At 35.0% G+C, this 19,254-nt stretch overlaps 3 protein-coding genes across 4 annotated transcripts; 2 read left to right on the top strand and 1 right to left on the bottom strand.

Moving 5' to 3' along the window:
- Positions 1-3,808: 3,808 nt before the first annotated feature.
- LOC118041862 (uncharacterized) lies at positions 3,809-4,951 on the top strand. Its single transcript, XM_035049378.1, has 2 exons — positions 3,809-4,487; positions 4,632-4,951. The coding sequence occupies exons 1-2, from the start codon at positions 3,809-3,811 to the stop codon at positions 4,949-4,951; spliced, it is 999 nt and encodes a 332-aa protein (XP_034905269.1).
- Positions 4,952-6,298: 1,347 nt separating this feature from the next.
- Positions 6,299-8,440, top strand: LOC118041488 (uncharacterized). Of its 2 annotated transcripts, none has more exons than XM_035048846.2 (3): positions 6,299-6,902; positions 6,981-7,065; positions 7,233-8,440. In XM_035048846.2, exons 1-3 carry the CDS (start codon positions 6,646-6,648, stop codon positions 7,947-7,949), a joined length of 1,059 nt encoding a protein of 352 aa, XP_034904737.1. In that variant the 5' UTR covers positions 6,299-6,645; the 3' UTR covers positions 7,950-8,440. The 2 variants fall into 2 exon arrangements, with proteins under 2 accessions (XP_034904737.1, XP_034904738.1); XM_035048847.2 differs by having other exon boundaries at positions 6,981-7,023.
- A 388-nt stretch (positions 8,441-8,828) lies between these two features.
- On the bottom strand, positions 8,829-16,918 carry LOC118041487 (putative GTP diphosphokinase RSH1, chloroplastic). Its single transcript, XM_035048845.2, has 24 exons — positions 16,507-16,918; positions 16,111-16,307; positions 15,088-15,267; positions 14,919-14,984; positions 14,736-14,828; positions 14,527-14,658; positions 14,314-14,415; positions 14,149-14,226; positions 14,004-14,075; positions 13,287-13,394; positions 13,089-13,186; positions 12,490-12,550; positions 12,323-12,385; positions 12,171-12,227; positions 11,977-12,078; positions 11,526-11,684; positions 11,266-11,397; positions 11,071-11,157; positions 10,888-10,959; positions 10,439-10,525; positions 9,909-10,350; positions 9,582-9,643; positions 9,416-9,484; positions 8,829-9,281 (listed from the first exon to the last, which is right to left on the bottom strand). Exons 1-24 carry the CDS (start codon positions 16,529-16,531, stop codon positions 9,180-9,182), a joined length of 2,646 nt encoding a protein of 881 aa, XP_034904736.1. The 5' UTR covers positions 16,532-16,918; the 3' UTR covers positions 8,829-9,179.
- Between the last annotated feature and the right edge of the window lie 2,336 nt (positions 16,919-19,254).

Consider the following 19,254-nt stretch of genomic DNA (forward strand, 5'->3'; position numbering starts at 1 on the left):
TTCAATGTGTGCGTTTATAAATACTAATTAAGTTACTTGGCATGTGCTTACTAAATTTATTAGTTAATTAATTTATAGTATTTATTTTTTATTTTTTGATAAATTGTTTATAATTATTTACAAATGAATAAATTTAAGTTTTTATTGAATATAAATGTACTTGATTTTTAAATAATTATATATGAATTTTGATAATTATAATAAATTAATTATCACATAAATTTTGATATAATTTAAGAGTTTTTGTATTTTAAGACTTTATATTTCTTCACAGCATATTTTCAGTCTTTTAGATTTTTAATAGTTAAAATAGAATATGAATATAATATTATATAGTTGAGGATTGATTTAAGTAGATTATTTTTAAGATTAAAGATGTTTTTCGTGGTTGGTAGCTAGTGTCTAGTAATCTAAAGTGGCTGATAATAAGTAAATGGTATTTGGTAAGTTAAGGTGGTTGTTGCTTGGTAAGTTACGGTATCTGATACCTGCAAAAAATCTCTTGTGATGAATATAAAAACTCTTAAATATTTATATCAAATAATTTTATAGAGGAAAAGTTCAACATTAAATATTTCCTTTTGCATTGTGCTTTCCCTTAAAAACCCATTTACAACTATTTTTCTTGCATTTACTAGGCAATTCAATGAGATGTCACAAGATGGGTACTTTAGAATAAATCATCGCACACCTAACAATGTTTATTAGAGCACAATTATATCTTTCAGTAACTCCATTTTACTGCAGCATCTCTGACATTGTATATCATCGCACGCCTAATAATGTCTATTAAAGTACAATTATGTATTTTAGTAACTATATTCTATTGTAGCATCCTTGACATTGTATATCATGCCCGAATGCCTTATTTTTTAAGAACTTAGCAAATGTACCAAGATTTTATCTTAACTTATCATATCTATTGTAGTACTCACCAACATCTCTTGGCTTCAGTGATGCACACCTTATGGATGTCAAGAATTTGAGACTTCTTATGCATTAGATATACATAACCATAACATGACATATATTCTTTAAAACATAAAATAGAGAGTGGTCCAATATATATGTGTATGTATGAATAAAATCAAGAAATCTAATGGTTATTATGACACTTTATATGCCTTGTTTCATTTGATTTACTTTAATGCAATCCATACATAAGTTCAAATAAGTGAAATCTAGTTTTTCCAAGACTTCATTCTTCGCTAATATCTAAATCCTTTCCCTAAAGACATGCCTCATATATCTATGCCACAAGATAATTTCATTTATTTCATTAAACTTTAAAACAACATTATAATGCAAGGCCATCAAACATTGTTTCTCTAATTAGTTTTTTTATTTTATTATATCTTTTAATATTAAATTGGTTGAATTTTAAGCTTCATATTTTATTTTATTTTGCTTTTATGTAGTTATCGGAATCTCATGACTTAGATCACAAATTCAGTAGGTTGACTTTATTTATTTTTTCGGGTTGTTTTTTAATTGAATATTTTTTTTTATTGGGCTTTGTAAAAAAAAAATTTCTGATTTTATTTTTATAGGGTTACCTCAATCTTATAAGTCATGTCACGGGTTTGACATGTTGACTTGGGTTGACTTGATTTATTTTTTAGGTCCTTTTTTAATTGAATATTTTTTCAAAATCTCCCACCAATAACTCATTCTTCTTCTTTTCTATTTAGTTTTTTTTTATTCTCATCCTTAAATATTAGGTTGTTTAGGAATTGAGTTTTGTAATTTTTTTAATTTTTCTTTTATGGAGTTATCTTGTTTCATGTATTTAGTTTTTTTTTTCAATTTCAACATTTAATATTGAATATGTTGGAAATGTAACTTCATAGTTTTTTTTATTTGTATTTTATGAAGTTATCTTGATCTTATAATCTAAGTTATGAGTCTAATAATTTAGCCCATGTTGACTTTGATTATTTTTTTGTCCCTTTTTAAGTGATTTTTTTTTATTTATCTTTCAACATTGGGTTAGTTGAAAATTGAATTTCATAACTTTTTGTTATTTGCTTTTTATAAGGTTATCTTAATCTTATAACCAGAGTTGTGAGTTAACACGAGTTGACGAAGGTCATTTCTTAATTTAATATTTTTTTTTTCAATTTTATCCTACAATATTGGATTGATAAGAAGTTGATTTTCATAATTTATTTTGATTTGCTTTTTATAGAGTTATTTCGGTTTCATGATCTAATTGCAGATTTGTCAGGTTAACACAGATATATCCAAGATGTCACCGTCATAATATTTGAAAAAAATATCATTTAATATGTTGTTATATCAATATTTTAAAAAGATGTCATCTAATATGCATTTTATTTTGAGTTCTTGAATAATTGTTTTTATTAGAAAAAACAATAGCAATGCTTGGAAATTAGTTTATGTTAAAAAAAATTAATCTCACCCATAGCACACAGTTCATACCAATAATCTAGTAATATTCTATAACGTAATACAAAAATAAAATAGTGAAATCGAATACGTACCATTATTATTCATGATATCCAATGAAGAAATCTTTGTTTATATATACTCGGTTACTTATTATAATTTATTTGGTGTCTTTTTATAGAGGATGGTAGTGGGTAAAAGAGATAATCATCAGGTATAATTATTTGTCATGATCTCTTAAATTATTTTTTTATAGACTGTTCGAAACCTATAAATTAAATTAAACTCACATGGTTAAATCAATTTTTATGTTTGAATTCTTTTAAGGATATTAATTTTAGTTCTAAACGAAATCGAATTTATAAAAAATATGCAAGATTGTCTAGTGTGCCACGGTAATTCCTCTTGAAATTCTGGTTGTTTATAATATTCCAAAGATACCTCTTTTCAATGCAGAAAACAGGATAAAAAAAAAAAGGAAGAAAGAAGAGGCTGGTGATTAAAAACCTTTCACAAGTACGCAACCTTAATTTCTGGTGTCAACTTTTCTTCTCTCTTAATCTTAGTTTGTACAGAACTTAATTCAGAGACGGGTTTTGAATCGGCATCTCGTCTTCTTTGACAATATCATCATGAACTTCGTTATTGAGTTTTTTGCACCACCTAACCTTCGAAGCCAGCCACACCTAGTTGTGCTTCAACATGCTTCATACTATCTAAAAAGGCCAAAAAGGGTAGCCAGTGCTTTACTACCAGGCATAACTTCTCATGGAGCACGGTGTAAGGCAAAAATGTTTTGAACTAGAGCAATCACTTCAGCTGATTAAGATTATGCAGACATGAGCAAATCTGAACTTTGGAAAAACTGACCTGTGATGATTGCATGGTTTGGACAGAAATGTATTGGAAGACAACTAGCACAGCAGGCAAAACAAGATACATATGCCACGGTATCCGACCATCAAGGGGTGTGTGTCCATCTTGAGAAACAATCAATCAATAAACATGAAGCAAGATCCACATGAAGGAAATAAAGGCCTTTATTTATGTCATTTTCAATGAATTAAATTTTATCCAGAAACAGTTAATTACAAGTATACAAATTTCAAGACATATAGCAAAGGCACGTCCTGAATCAAAATGCCGAATGTAATAATGTCCAAGTCCAAGCCATCATGCCGTATTGCAATGTGTCCTTGGTGCATGTAGCAGTATTGCTCATCACGTTGCTCACCCCTCCTCTCCTACTGTGCATACAATTAGTCTCCCTTTCCTTTCTATATTTTATTTCTCAAATTAGTAACCCAATCGGGCAATCAGTCCTATAAAAGGCCATGATGATGGTATCGTCGATCCATATCAACAATCTAAAGTTCTATATATCCCTGTCCTCTTTGCAATGGCTCTAACCCATTCCTCCACCGCCACCTTATTCCTCCTCTTGTCATTGTCAGTGATTGCCTCCGCTGGCGGTTACGGCTATGACCAAAAGCCAGATACAACCAAGCCATATCATACTTACAACTCAAAATCAAAGCCAGACACTTCCAAACCCAAGTATAGTTATGACCCCAAAACACGGCCACACGTCGTCAAACCAGACCTCCACAAACCATCTTACGACTCCAATCCGAAGCCAGCCCTCCCCAAACCAAAGTTCACAGAACCAAAACCAGACAAAGGGTATGACTCAAAACCATACGTTGGCCGACCAACCATCCCCAAACCAGACACTGCCAAGCCAAATTATGGTTACAACCCAAAACCAGATGTTCCCAAACCGAAATTGACAATGCCGAAACCCAACTATGGTAATGACCCAAAACCAAAGATGACTGTACCCAAACCCGATCATGGTTATGACCCAAAAGGGAAGGTTTACGAACAACCAAAGTCAACTCCAACAAAGCCAGAGATTATCACGCCACATGATGGGTATGCCAAAAAACCAAACCTCCCGGAACCAAAGTTATACATACCAAAACCAAGGAATGACAAACTGGACTATGATTATAGCCCAATCGGCATCGAAGGTTTTGTCCTCTGCAAACAAGGCTCTAACTATACCCCTATTGAAGGTAATTTCTACACCCTCTTTATTCTTCCTCGGATTCAATGTAATACTTTGTTTCGCATGTATTATTATTCTTACAGACGCTGCTGATCAATTATATTCTTTTGTTAAGTTTTCCTCACAAAAACTATATTTGTTGTGTGTGCAGGAGCTGTGATAAGAATAGCGTGTACTGCTGTGGACCAGTATGGTTACAAGAAAGTCCCTTTCTCCTGCTTGACAGAAGCAACTAATGCAAAGGGTTACTACTTCAAAACATTGCCTGCTTTAAAGCTCACAGAATGCAAGGCTTACCTTGAAAGCTCTCCATTGAAAACCTGCAACGTTCCAACAGATATGAACTATGGGATCACCGGTGCTCCCCTTTCAGCTTATCACATTCTCCATGACAAGAAAATAAAACTGTACTCCATGAGGACTTTCTTCTACACCTCGACGAAACCTACATCAACCCCTGCTGGTTATTAAATTGTCTTCTCTCCATGACTACAATTCATCTATTTTGTACTTTGTTTAAAGCTGTTGTAACGGATTGATTTCCTTCTTGTTGTTTATATTTAAGGGCTTTTGTCTTGCCGGAAAAAAAAAGATCTGACTTTGAGATTTTGTTTTTGGATTTAGTTTTATTTTTTTAATTAATTAAATGTTGATTCAATACCAAAATGAGTATTTTTTTTAGGTTCTCAGAGTGTTTATTTGGTTTTTTTGGATAAACATAAATGAAAATATGTTTTTCACGTCTTAGAGCTAGGTGCCCGCTTTTTTTGTTTTTTTTTTTTTTGATAACTCGGGGTGGCTGGTACCCGCTTTTCTAGAAACATGTGGTTGTTGGAATCTTGAACAACAAAAATATCGTTTGCTGTCTTTGCGGTGCACAACTTCAAAAAAAAAAGTTCTAGACATTAAAAAAAAAAATTCTAGACATGTATTTTTAAGGCTCATAGGTGTTGGGCCAGCCTACGCACCTGGCTTTTTTCTTTTCTTTTTTTTACTTTTAATTGTTTTTTTTTTATTGAATTGTTTAATAATTTATTATTTTTTATAATTGAACTTTATATAAAAAATAAAAATAAAAATTGTTTGCTTTTCAATTGACTTCAACATGCATTACCCATACTATTTTTTTTTTGGTATTGTATTATTAATAATATCCTAAAAAATTCAAGAAACAAAGGGTAAAAAGAGGTTAAGATAAATAATAAATAATAAAAATAAAAAATAAAAACAAAATCTTTTACTTGTGATTCTCCATGCCAACCCCTCTCCATTTCTGCACATCTCCTTCCACGTCCACAGAACTCATAAACCTGGACTTCTCATCTTACCTTGGGGAAAAACAAAAAAGGGATGGGAAAGGAAAGGAAAGAGAAATCAAAAGACAACTTGGGCAACAAACCCTTCGTGAAAAAAAAATCCATAGAAAAATTAGAGGAGATCCTTGAAAACATGAACCTCGAGGCCAAATAAAGAGAGAAAAATCCAGCGCGTTGACCAGGTCTGCTCCGATTTAGGTTGTTCGATGCTCCCTCCCCTCTACTCTTTTCTCCCAGGCTTGTAAAAGGGATTGAAAATCATCGATCCCCCCCCCCCCTCTCTTTTTTTTTATCTCTACATCCGCTTACACGGTTTACGGGGCTCCCAAATTATTATTTTTTAGAATGGTTGATCTTATGTTTTAAAAAATTTAAAATTTAAAATTTAAAATTTTTATTTTATTTAAAATTAATATTTTTAAATCATTTTACTTAATTTTAAAAAATAAAAAATATATATTATTTTAATATATTTATAACTATAAAATATTTTAAAAAACAACCAAAACGAAAAAGCGTATTATCTCTCTTTCTTGTCAGTAATTAAGAAAATAAAAAAGAAACAATAGCAGCAGCAACTTTTTTTTATTTTAAAAATATTTATATTTTTGAAATAAACTTAATGAACATAATAATAACAAAAATAATAAAAATACCAAAACATCTGGCCTGTGACGCCTGTCAGTCTATCAATAAAAAAGATTTGCTTTTTAGAGGTAAAATAGTTAATTTCCTCCCCGGTATCTCTCCTCTCATATATCAAGTTTGGAATCATTTGGATTCGTTAAAACCCAAGCCAAACTTTCAATACGATCATAACCAGCAACAGAACTTAACCCGACAATAACAATGGAGAAGCTTGAATGCCCTTGTAAACATAAACATAGGAAAAACAAGGCACAAATAACCATAAATATTGGAGGATCGGTTGTGTTGGGTGGAGTATTCGTTGTTACTAGTTTGATTGCCGCTGCTTTTGCTGTCAAGAGAAGGAGAAGAAGAGACACCGACAAGGAGGGCTTACCGTGCAAAAAAGAAGCCAAAGGCACTCGAGGCCTGTGTTATACCCTTGAAAATCCGTCCTCCACTTTCCATCAGAATCCATGGTCAGCATTAAGACACTGTTATATGTGTGTTTGTGTTAGCAATACTTAGAATTAAGAGAATGGTTTCTTAATTTGCAGTTTGACAGATGGATCTACAGGGATGGCTGCAGAAGAAATCCAGGTTGATTTTATTGAACTGGTCTCTACTGAGAGTTTGATTTTGGTAATCGTTGATAATTTTTCCAACATTAAACATCCTTTCACACAGATAAAGGATCCATTAGGGTCTATTTCTATATGATGTCACGATCTTGTCATGATGCGGAAAGGGAGTTCAAAACTAGCTTGGAATAATCATGTATTACTAATACCTTGTTAAATTTGGTTCAGGAGGAGAATTCTGCCTCTATGATCAATGACGAAAATGATAATTTCACTGGCGATGATCAAGAGCTCCTCCTCGCTGATGATACAAGACAAGAAATAATGATTACATCATTTGATATTTGTTGTGGCATGGAAGAACTTCCCTTGCTAGTACTTGATAGCGAGTCGATGAATGCAGTGGAGGGCAATATCAAGAATGATTCCGAAGATAACTCGTCATGGTTGGAAAGAATTGAAATTAAAAGGCAGGAAGAGGAAGTAGATAGTGAAAGGATTATGGAAGAAGAAACTAAATCAGTGAATCTGGTTGAAGAAGATGAGGAGGGATACTCCGGCGAAGAATATGTTATGGAGGAAGAGGCAGTTGGCGCTGAAAAGATGACTGCTGAGACAACTGTAGCAGTGCTTTGGGTTGAAGATGAGGAGGAGGATAGCAGTGAAGAAGATGTCAAGGACGAAGGTGACGAGAGTTCAGAAGAAACAGGAAGCACTTCCGCTGAGACCAATGCTGAGGTAATTTGGCCAGCAGAGTCAATAGAGGTATTGTCACTGGAACTCAAGAACATCATGATAAACACGCAAAGTTTGGAATCGAAAGAGAAGATTGTGGAGGAAGATGGAAGTACCAAAATTGAAGAGTTAGAGGTTTCAATAGAGGCATTGCCTTCCGGATGTAAAGAGCACCTCGGTAAACCTGCAAAGTTCATAATAATCAACTGACACGATGTATAGCTGACGCGATGTATAGCATGAATACAATACAGCCCTAACACTGATGGTAAATTAGAGAAAATCTATGATATTTTATAAAATGTCTATAATCTTCAATAAAAACTCTATTACAGCTCTTAGATTGCTTATATACTAGTTAAGAAAAAAATAAAAGAATCCTAATACATCAAGTAAACAAGACAATCTCAAATAGTAACTTTTGATTTTTTAAAAAAAGTTTTCTTGATCTCCAATCATCATAAAATTTTAACTCAGTTTAAAGAATTTTCCGCTCACGTACGAAATCAAAGAGAAGATTGTTGAGGGAGATGGAAGCAACAAAACTAAAGATTTTGGTGATTCCAACAACAGCAAAAAGCCTCAACGATGACACAGATAATCATGAAACCAGCAAAAAACCAATGTCCTTGAAGAAGAAAGAAATGCCAGAACTTGTTGAAGCTAATAATCAAACTGCAGAGCCGACACGGAGGAAGATTTGGGTTTGTTCGATGTTACTACCAGCACTTTTGTTGTTAATTTTTTTTTATTAACGCAGATATCCAAACATATATTCTTAAGAAAAATTGTTTGGTTGTCATGCTTATGGTAACCAAGGCTGGTGCCGATTCTAGATATTAAAATGCAATAGCACCCTCAGGCCTCGGCAAAAGTGAGCTCTCTCCGAGGACGGTGCTATAACTACCGAGGATTAGAATTGTAAAGGGCAAAGAGACACAAAATAAAAAATAAAAAATAAAAAATCCTCTGTAGCTACGCTACTTCAAGAGTTATGGGCTCCTAGACGTGGAGCCATGCTGGTCCATGGAAAACTTGGGTTTCTCAAGCAGTAAAACATAGGCTTCTTGCATGAAAAAAAGACAACAATTCACGGGCAAAGGAGCAGCTTATATCAAGAAAAAGAAAAAGGCGTCATCTTACGGCAAGAACTCTTAAAAACACCTTTTTGTTTAGATGTTTCACCATCCTCTCTTCACAAGTATCTTTACATGTGTATACTTTTTAACTACCACTCTTTCACTATATACAATGCCCTGAATCTCCACAGGCAGACTTGGCTCAATTGGCTGCTGCTGGTTTATTTTATTTGTCCCAATGACAACAAAATACTTGAGAACTATAAAGCTAATTATCCAAAAATGTAAGAGCACCAGAACCTCAGTTTTCTGGGGGCAAAATTTCTTACCCAAGCTTGCAACAGCTGGGGCCACCAATCAATTAGCATTCAAGAAGATGGTTTTCTGTTGAGCTTGGCCAGCTGCATCCCGTAGACCATCCTAAAACACCCTGAATTAGATCCACACTTGAGCAACCCTTAACCTGAAAGAGGTAGGAGAAGACATGTCATGACCAACTAATTTCACAACCGTGGGAAAAATAGAGAGAGGGAGAGCAATGACACAGGAGTAGCAGAAATATAGGACATGAAGGAGATGGATTCTCAATTGCCCTACCAAACTATCAAGGTTGCCTTCAATATGAAACAGCATCACAGCCATTCCCCTTCCTCTATCAGTCTCCGACTGATGGTTGAAATCAAAGATATTACGTTAGTCTATCAGTTGACCAGATCATTAATAGAGCATGTTCAGTACTTCACTGTATGATGTCCTTACTTACCACACAAGAACATATATTGATGTCTACAGCTGCCAATGCTGTTGCAATCTCAGCCATCATGCCTGAAATTGTATTCCAATATTTACATGGTCAACATGAAACAATCAGAAATATTGATATTAGAAAGGAAAATGAAAGCCATCACCCCAATAAATTATGAGATTTATTCCAGCAGCTACGGAATGATCAGATTTTCACCGCGAGTTTCAAGCTTGGAGAAAAAACAATTTATCATTCCATGATTGGGCCAATCACAACCTTGAGAGTTCATTAAATATGCAACCATGAGGTGGAAAACAAACCATCGCCGACTGAAAGAAGAATTACCTCTTCGATCAATGCATACAACACAAAACCATTGGATGGAGTGCCCTTCAAGACTGTGCCAAGAGGCAACCTTGCTGGCTTGCCAACTTTCTAAACCAGGCAAGACTTCCTTGTACCTTGGAATGCTAGCTTGTATCATCTTGGCAACACCATTTCCCTGAGATAATAAACCCCCCTTGGTCTGCACATGCTTATTATGTTTCCCATTGACCTTGGGGGTCCACACAGTTCCATAGTTCACGGGCAAAAAATCATTTGAACATTTCCCTTGGGATGACTTTTCCACAACATTCATAAGTATTTTCTCCCACAGAGGTCTGCTCCGTTTGTTATTATCTGAGATATCTTCTACCTCACTCTCCTCTTCAGAATCAGCAATAAAGTCATTTACTGAATCTGCTGTTATTTCAGCAGCAGATAGTGCAGCTTGCTCCCTTAAGAACTAAACAGATGAAGAGCATTTTATTCTTAGAGCAGCAGGAAATACAAAAACAAAAAACTGTATTTTCAATTCATAGGACTAAACCTACTTTCATAATTTTGTGCCTTGCACTGCGTGTTTTTGCATGCTGCAACCATTGCTTATGCCTCTGAAAAGCTGATTTGCTAGAGAGTGCCTGAGCAAACAATGAAGTTATGAGGTGAGCAGCAGAACAAGGGGATACTGATGTGCATTTTTAAGTTTCAGATGTATATGCAAGCCTGCAAAGTCTCAAAAAGTTGATGAATAATTACACCATCGTATAATGTATCATAATGCCAATCACTATAGCTTTATAATACACCATCACATTACAAAGAGAGATCATTTGCTGCAAAAATCACATTAAGCTTCGATATTTACACAAACTCCAGTAGTTGGAACTTGGAAGAGCAAATTATCTTTTATTTCCTATTATGCAAAGGATCAGATATGTATGATCTACAGCATAAAGTTTTGGAAAACATTACAAACATTATAAGATCAATAAATACTAACATTATAAGTAATTATCTCCACGACTTCTGCATTTGCAAGTACATGCATTGGAGAGACAAGATTACCATTGACCTGCAAAAGGGGAAATGCAGAATTCAGACATAGAATTTTGTTGTTTTTGCTTTTGTATTTTTAGTAACCCTCCAATAATAAAAGAATATGATATTGACCAAAAAACAATACCTTTGCAGCCACCATCTTATTGCCAATTTCAGTGTGTATCATATAAGCATAGTCAATTGCAGTTGCTCCTTTTGGCAGATTCTTTATCTGTACCATATCATCAAATATCAAAATCCAGAACTGCACATCTGATATGTAAATTCATCATTTCTTACCAAAAAGATTTCTTAAGTGCAAATTAATACACAATCTTACCTCTCCCCTTGGTGTAAATACAAAGACACAGCTACCGAGTAGATCTCTGGTAATGGTCTCTACAAATTCCCTAGAGCTCATATTGCCAACAAACTCTTCTTGCCATTCTCTAATTGCATTGAGCCAGCCAATCTGGAGGAAAGAAAGGACTTCAACCATGAAACTAGCATCAAAGTCACGGAACCTTAAAAGTGGCTCTCCTACAAGCTTCTTATGGACGTTTGCAAATTACTGACTTATCAAGAGCAAAATTAACGTACCCTGAGTGCAATGTTTGCATTGTTAAGACAGACTGCCTTCCCTCTTGTACTTCTACCGTTAGGCATTGCATGTCCAACTAAACCTGTAACAAATACTCTCCCGCTATAGTGAGCAGCAATGCCTCTCTCAGCTATCAGATCCATCTCTTCAGTTCTTATCTGCCAAAATAGATGGATTTATAACTAAATATGTTGCACCAAGTCCTAAATCAGAAAGACTATGAAAATTAACTAAAAATTGACAAGAACCATCAGTGACTGTTTGAGTGAATTAGGACAACAGAGAAAATAAATTGAATATTTTCTTTTGAAGACTGAAAGAAATCAACAATTCTCCTAGCACAAGCAAAGCTCTCCTATGAGGGTAAAAAAACAAAAGCAAAAATGAAAGCTCTTTTCCCTGCTACCAGAAGAAAATGGAACTTGGTAAAACATGAACATCAAAGAATACCTGAACTTCCAGTCTAAACATGCTTTCATACAGAAATGGAATTACAGTTGTATGAAGACTTTGATAACCATTAGGTTTTGGAGTCGCAATATAGTCCTTCATCTGTTAGAAAATAGCTCAATATGTATTAAAACAAGATGAACAGTCTAATATTAGCGCTAACGCTTCAGAAAGAAGAATAAGAGAATACGTACAGCTCGAGGAATGGGGGTCCAGATTCCATGGACTAAGCCGAGAACATGATAGCATATCTGCATAAGATCTGACCATGAGAAAAGCCCATAACGTACACCAAGTCACAGAATTAGCAGAAGACACATTTCCATAGATCATGACAGGGATATACCTGTTGTGGACTACATAAAGGCCCTACTCCAATGCATGGCTTTGGCTGGATGATAATTCGAAGCTGATTTAATTGGAAGGACAAATGTGTCAACACACAATTAAAAAATGTGAAGTTTCACTTTTGGATGTTTCTCGGGATGGCTCAAAGCACATGTCAAAACAAACCTGAGCAATCTGGTTAACTTCATTGATCGAGCCTTTGGATTTAAGCACAGCTCTATAAATACTGAAAGCACGCAACAAAAGTTCCTAGTCAAAATCATTGACGAAGAAAACCAAACATAGAGAAAAGGACATTAAACGTAACACTTTCAACAGGTCATGAGGGAAAAAGATGGTAGTAAAAACTAAAAGCAACTATAATCTACAATGATGACATGAAGACTCGATGTAAAATAAGAAACTCGCTAACCATCTGCATCAACGAGGGTCATCTTCCTACCCTTTTGAGAGCCAGACAATACTCATAACCAACAGGCCACAAGGGAGTTTACTAAAAAAAAATTTTTTTTTTTTTAAGGGTGCAAGATTGACATGAGGACAACTCAGGAAGTTGCTTGTCATAGTACCACATTTGCCTAAGCCCATTTAACTTAAAACTTACCATTTAATCACATAATGATATGGCTATCTAAGGTAAAACATCATCACTCGCAACAATTAATAATAAACAAAGATAATGAAATCCTTGGTTCAAACAAAATCAACAACCAGATCAAATAAATAAATGAAGAAAATAACTATTAGAAGATTCATGGCTTCACCTGTAAGGCTCCTTGCAGACAGCACGTACTTCCGTTTTCACTGACAAAAGGTCTAGGAACTGATCTTCCTCTATCTTCTTCTTCAAAATTTTGTTTGCCTAAAACAAAAGCACAAACCTTTGATTAATAATGACCATAAAGTAGATACTTCTAGAGATCTAACTAAACATAATGCATGAAAGAAAAGAAAGGGAAAACCTCTTCCAGTTCTTTCTCATGTTCCTTATACAGATCTGCGACTCTCCTCTTGACCTTAGCATAATCTTCAGCATTTGTATACATGAATGATAGATTTTCAAGCTCAGACTGCAAAGATCATGTCAGGTTATCGATTAAAATTAACAGGGGGGAAAACTATAACAAGCTCTCCAAGCAGAGACCATCCTAAGCACTTGGAGTCAGATTTTTAAATAGAAGAGGACACCAATGGCATCATGCAACTGTTGATTAACAGTGGACAAGCCCAAAGCAGATGGGAGAAATAAAGTGCACGTCATTCAGCAGTTTTGGAAAAACATGTTGGATTCACACTTAGTAGAGCAAATGAGTTTAATTAAAGAGAACAATATATCACAGCACCAAAAAATAAGCATAATATGGTATAGATTGACAAGGAATGAAACAATTAAATGGTCCATTTCTAACAATTTCTAAGGCTAGAGGAATGCGTTGCCTCAAATTTTACTAAAATTTCAAATCTGGTTATTCACAGCATGGAACTAAGTAACAGAAATAACTATATATGAAAATTGGAAGCATGAATTTCTCTATCTCAACATCTCAAATTTTGATCACCTGATATAATCAAGGCGAGTTACACAACATGAGTTAACATGTTTACAACCACTAACTAATTATATGCAACACAGAATCATAGAGGAATTTTACACGTAAAAGAGAGGTGTATAGATATACCTTGATTTGATACATTCCCAACAATTTTGCAAGAGGAGCAAAGACCTGAAGTGTTTCCATTGCAATGCTGGACTGCAGACAAAATAGTGATGTTAAATATAGCTGAGGTCAATAGCCAACTAAATCTAAAATCTCAACACACTACCTGCTTATGCAGTGGCATGTGCGAAAGAGTACGCATATTATGCAATCTGTCAGCTAATTTGACAATGATAACGCGGACCTGAAAAAGCAGTAGTTTAATTGTAAAATGGCTTAAACAATGGATAAGATTATGCATGGAAAGAAAAATCTATAAGCAATGAACCACCTCCTCTGTCATAGCCAAAAACATCTGCCGCAGGTCATCAGCTTTTACATCTTGCACCGATTCATTTTCATTCTTACACTTCAATTTTCCCAGTTTGGATACCTAAGCCAATGGAAGAAACTTAGAATCAATATGTCCTGTGTGTTCAAACAAAATGTATAAGATACAATTTCAGCTGCTTAGTTCATAGATGTACCAATGTAAAGAAAGCACCTTAGTTTCTCCTTCTACAATGTGGCGCACAATAGGACCAAATTCCTCCTCAATTCTTTCAAAAGTAACAACATTCGTATCCTCGACAGTATCGTGCAGTAATCCAGCAGCTATTGACTCCCAATCAAGTTCCTAATAAACAGGCAAGTGAGCTAGTTAAAAGTCAATGTCAAGAAAGGGGCATACATTATAAATTAAAGGAAACTCACAAGTTCTCCTAGAATACGTGCAACTTCAACTGGATGAATAATGAAGGGCTCTCCACTGCGTCTTTTCTGACCGTCATGAGCCTCGAAGGCCAGCTGTACCACCAAAACATTTAGTTCACGAATACTTCACCTATGTCAACATGCAAGAATATGTCCATGAAGATTATACAAGAGCAAGAGTACCTTAAGAGCTTTGTGGACCAATTCCAATTCTTTCGGTGAAAGGTATGAAACAGTAGGCTTAAGATCCTGAGGTAATTACACAAAGTAAGCTAAGCCAAACCATACCACAAAGAATCTCGCTTTCAAGAAGTTTATAGAGACACCATAGGAAACAATAGTGCAATTTTACCTCCCACAAACTCTCAGGAGAAACTTCATTGAAGGTATCTGCAGAAATGGATGATGAAGAAGACAATTGCCATTTTTTACCAGCTACATGATGCAATCTGGATTTAAAAAATCTCCCAAGAAGTGCAAAGTCAGAATCTTCACTGGAATAACAACCTCCAATATCAAAGGCTTTGCATCTCTGGCAATGTAACATAGAAAAGGCACAGATATTATAATCATGAAAATATTGTTTGCAAAGCAAACTTTGGTAATAAGACAACAGAGTTGTAGCACTATTGTAATATGCTAACCACAGACTGATGGACTGTTGCATTAGGATTGCCTTTGGTTTTATAAACAACATGAATTTCACATGTTCACTTGGAACTTGATAGGGAGAATTTGGCACTCTAATATATGAAAATGATGGTATTTCTAGCACTGCAGTAATTATTGGATAAAGATGCTCTGATTGGCTCTTAAGCGATTTTTCATAACACCTAACAGGAATATGGAAAGGTGGATGGTTAACAACTGACCTTGTCTGGACAAAAAATGGCTACACTGAAAGGGAATATTTTCATCCAAGATTTTATTCTAGAAATTGGCCATTTCCAATAATGAACTCGAACTCACCAAAATTAGCGGCAGCTAAACAAAGAAGCTGCATGCATTTGAATCTTCTACTGACTTGATAGGATGGGGTCGCTGATCTCACACACTTTCAAGGGAGAATGACTCATAAGAGCAGTAGATTCAAAAACTAACCATATTTTATGTTTCAGATTCAGAGTAAACTATATAACTACTTAACCTTTCATTTTACCACTGCTATCAAAATGAAAGATCCCGATCATTTCGTTTGCCTCCTAGGTATCAAAATCCGAAGAATTAACTGCGTATCTTCTTTTCATTTCCTTTACAATCGCAAGGCTTTAGGTATAGCTTCCAAATAAAACTATGAAGAATTATGGTGGATAACAGGCTAAGCTGGCAATAAATTCGAAATAATTTTAGAAGGCAGGTGAAGGAAGGAACTTACAGACTTAAACTGATTCCTTCTTCCATTTCGGCCACACGAGAACGACGAACACTGCGGAGATGGATGAGCAGTGCTGGCCAGAAACCCTGTCAAAACTCTAGGAGCTTTCCACGCGCAAGAAAGCACACTACACTCATATCTCCCATTTCCATCCCCCTTCGATAATAACTTACATATATTCAAGCATTCCACTGGAACTGCAAAATTAACAACCACGCAATTCTTAAAAAACAAAATCCCGAAAATCCTAAATCAAGTGAGGACAGGATTCTCCTAATTCAATTACCCGGAAGAAAAAAACACAGATTAAAATACTTGAATTGATTGAGATGCTAAGTTGAGGAGCAATTCAATAGAGAAATCAAGATTCAGTGGTAAAAAGAGAAGCGAAAAAACCTGACAACGAAGAAGCAGAGGCCATTTCTAGAGCGAAGCATCGGAGAGAAGCACCAATCTCATTGGATTAAATGTTCTAAGCGTTTACAGTCAAACACACTCCGCGCCTCAATCGGCACTTGATTGGTTCGAGATTACCAGAGAGAGGGAGGGAGGGAGGGAGCGCTGGCGTTTGATTTTATAGAGCAAGGAATCTTTAAGGGGTTTAAATCTCTACTGTCTTGTTAAGGTAAGAGAATCCGGCAAGCGTAGCGGTGGTTTATGTAAATGCGAAAGTTTTGAATTTTGGACAGAGAAAAAATAAGCGATGGATTTTGAAGGAGGGAGCTGAAGAGATAATCTAGAGAGGGAGAGAGAGAGAGAGGCTGGGACAGTTGTCTAGTTTAGCCAGCGGAAGGCCACACAAAATGAATGCCGTTCCATAAAAGAGATATACTTTTCTTTCGCTTATGCAAATGTAAATTAAATTTGTCGTGGTAATTTCCAGGTGGAATTCTTCCTTTCTGGATTTTAATTATAAAGGACGGGCAGCGGAGTAAAATTCGGAGATTCACGCCGTGAGCGCCTGTCAAGCATGCCGTACACTAAAAAATAATCTCGGCAGCTCTCTTTTTTTTTTCGAATTTTAAAATATATTTTCACATCAAATTTCTTTTCTTACATGAATTATAACATGTTGATATTTTCCTTTCCAAGCTTAAATGTTTTATGGGTTTTAGTGGCCTTAATTTATTCAGTGCACTGTGACTTCCATCGACAAGGACAAGATTGGTCAATGCTTTGGACAAGTGTCTTGAGATTTATTCCTTCTGTTCAAATAGCTGGTTTTTCCTGTATTCAAGTCGAAAGACGCGTTAGTCAGGAGATGGGGTAGATCATTCTCCTCTCCCCCTCTTTTTCCTGACCATCGCTGCTTGGTTTTCGTTGTTTGGTTGCTGGGAAATAAGAATAAAACTTTCTTAAAGAGAGGGAAAAAAATCATATATAATATACGTTGTACAATCTCATCATTATCACAGTGAAAATGGCAAGAGCACTACTCATAAGTGCCTCCCTTTTTCTTAAAGAGAGGGAGGGGCGGCAGGGGCAAAATGCAGGCTCCATTAGCACTCGTTAACTAATAAACACGTCTACAGAGAGCTTGGAAGGACTGGCTATGCTTGGAGAATTATGGCGTCAGTGATTAGGTCAGACGGAATCATTCAACAAAGATCAGGAGATTTATTGTGCCTTGCTAGCGTGAACTCAGCGTTAAGCACCGCGTTATAAGAGGATTCTTGCAGGAGTTGGATTTGGAGACAAATGGTTAAAAACTCTAAGTGGGAGTACACTTGGCCCTGTACAATGGATCTTCTGTCATTATTGTCAAGGATTCTATTTTTCTTTTTAGCAGCACTGCTAAGGATCCTGTCTTATGATATTGCAAAGTGCAGATATTAAGAGGAATAGATTAGTAAAAGGTGGTGAATTAGTTTATAATTAGCTGATCAGCAGCCTCAGTGGGTGCCTAGTGTGTTTAGATTATGTTTCTACGGAACAATTAGTGAATTCAACAAAACAAAGTCCTTAAATGACTGCATTTTGAGGATCGAAGGATAAAATTAGAAGATTCCTACGCAGCTAACCAGCTCCTCTTCCTCCTCTTTTGGCTGTTTTATATTGAGAATATACCATTGTCTACAGAGAGCATCTACTAGTATTTTCTGTGCCTGTTGATAATGGAAAATCTACTTTCTTTGTACAAGTCAAATCTGAATGGCTTTTTATCCGTTTGGCATGTTACATCCTGCGCCAATGGTTCTTGATCAGAACTACGTGTATCAAACCGCCATCAACTTCTTGCCATCCCCGTTGACTCGAGGAAATGTAAATTATATGTATGAAAAAATTAAGATTGAATTATCGTTTTTATAAATCATGTCAAACAAACTCTTCATCCAATAATTAAGGAGTCTATTCGAATATGAGAATGGGTTTTTGCAAGCAGAATTCCAACAATGATCGTTGATGTATATTTACTAGATAAGTGGAAAGCGGAAAGCATTATGCTGCGGATTGGCTAAATTTTTTTAACATATAAAAAAGAAAAAAAAATTCAAGTGATGTCAGTATGTTTTAAAAAAGTATGAAAACTAAGTTACTCATGTCATAGAATTAATGGGTTCAGTATGCTGATTTCATTTAATTATATAATAAAAATAAAAAGCAATGACATAATTTTTTTTACAAAAAAAAAATAATCATGATGACAAGCACAAATGAAATGCTTTTCAAAAAAAAAATTATGAAGATCAATTCTTAAATACCCAACGTTGAAAAATGAAATAAAAAAAAAACAAAAAACAACCTGAGTCAATTCAAGTGAGCATGTCAAACCCACAACTCGGGTTCTATGGCTGGGATAACATCATAAAAAGCACATCCAAAATCATTATAATGTTCAATCCACAACAATCCAAATATAGGATAAAAAAAATCAATTGATAAAAAAAAAAAACAGCAGCAAGCCTAGATAAGCCTATTAAACCCCATAAGAAATCATGTGAAGGGAATAACCTAATAAAAGGTAAAAAAAAAAAAAAAAAAAAAAAAAAAAACCTATGAAGCTCAATTATCAAATTAACTCAATATTGAATAAATTGAAAAATATTCAATCTTAAAAAAAATCCAAAAAGACCTGGTCGACCTAGATTAACCCTTTAAACCTGCGACTTAGATCATGATATTGAGATAACCTCATAAAAAAAA

The sequence above is a fragment of the Populus alba genome, chromosome 14 (assembly GCF_005239225.2).
Source record: "Populus alba chromosome 14, ASM523922v2, whole genome shotgun sequence".
In the NCBI taxonomy this organism is placed as follows: Eukaryota; Viridiplantae; Streptophyta; class Magnoliopsida; order Malpighiales; family Salicaceae; genus Populus; species Populus alba.

Bases quoted from the DNA above. Each gene is read 5' to 3' on its own strand.
- LOC118041862 (XM_035049378.1), top strand. From the start codon at position 3,809: ATGGCTCTAACCCATTCCTCCACCGCCACCTTATTCCTCCTCTTGTCA. The intron at 4,488-4,631 runs GTAATTTCTACA...TTGTGTGTGCAG, and splicing joins TAACTATACCCCTATTGAAG to GAGCTGTGATAAGAATAGCG.
- LOC118041488 (XM_035048846.2), top strand. From the start codon at position 6,646: ATGGAGAAGCTTGAATGCCCTTGTAAACATAAACATAGGAAAAACAAG. The intron at 6,903-6,980 runs GTCAGCATTAAG...CTTAATTTGCAG, and splicing joins ACTTTCCATCAGAATCCATG to TTTGACAGATGGATCTACAG. The intron at 7,066-7,232 runs GTAATCGTTGAT...AATTTGGTTCAG, and splicing joins CTACTGAGAGTTTGATTTTG to GAGGAGAATTCTGCCTCTAT.
- LOC118041487 (XM_035048845.2), bottom strand. From the start codon at position 16,531: ATGGCCTCTGCTTCTTCGTTGTCAG. The intron at 14,076-14,148 runs GTAGTGTGTTGA...TTTTGTCTGCAG, and splicing joins ACATGCCACTGCATAAGCAG to TCCAGCATTGCAATGGAAAC. The intron at 9,485-9,581 runs GTAAGTAAGGAC...TTCAACCATCAG, and splicing joins TCAATATATGTTCTTGTGTG to TCGGAGACTGATAGAGGAAG.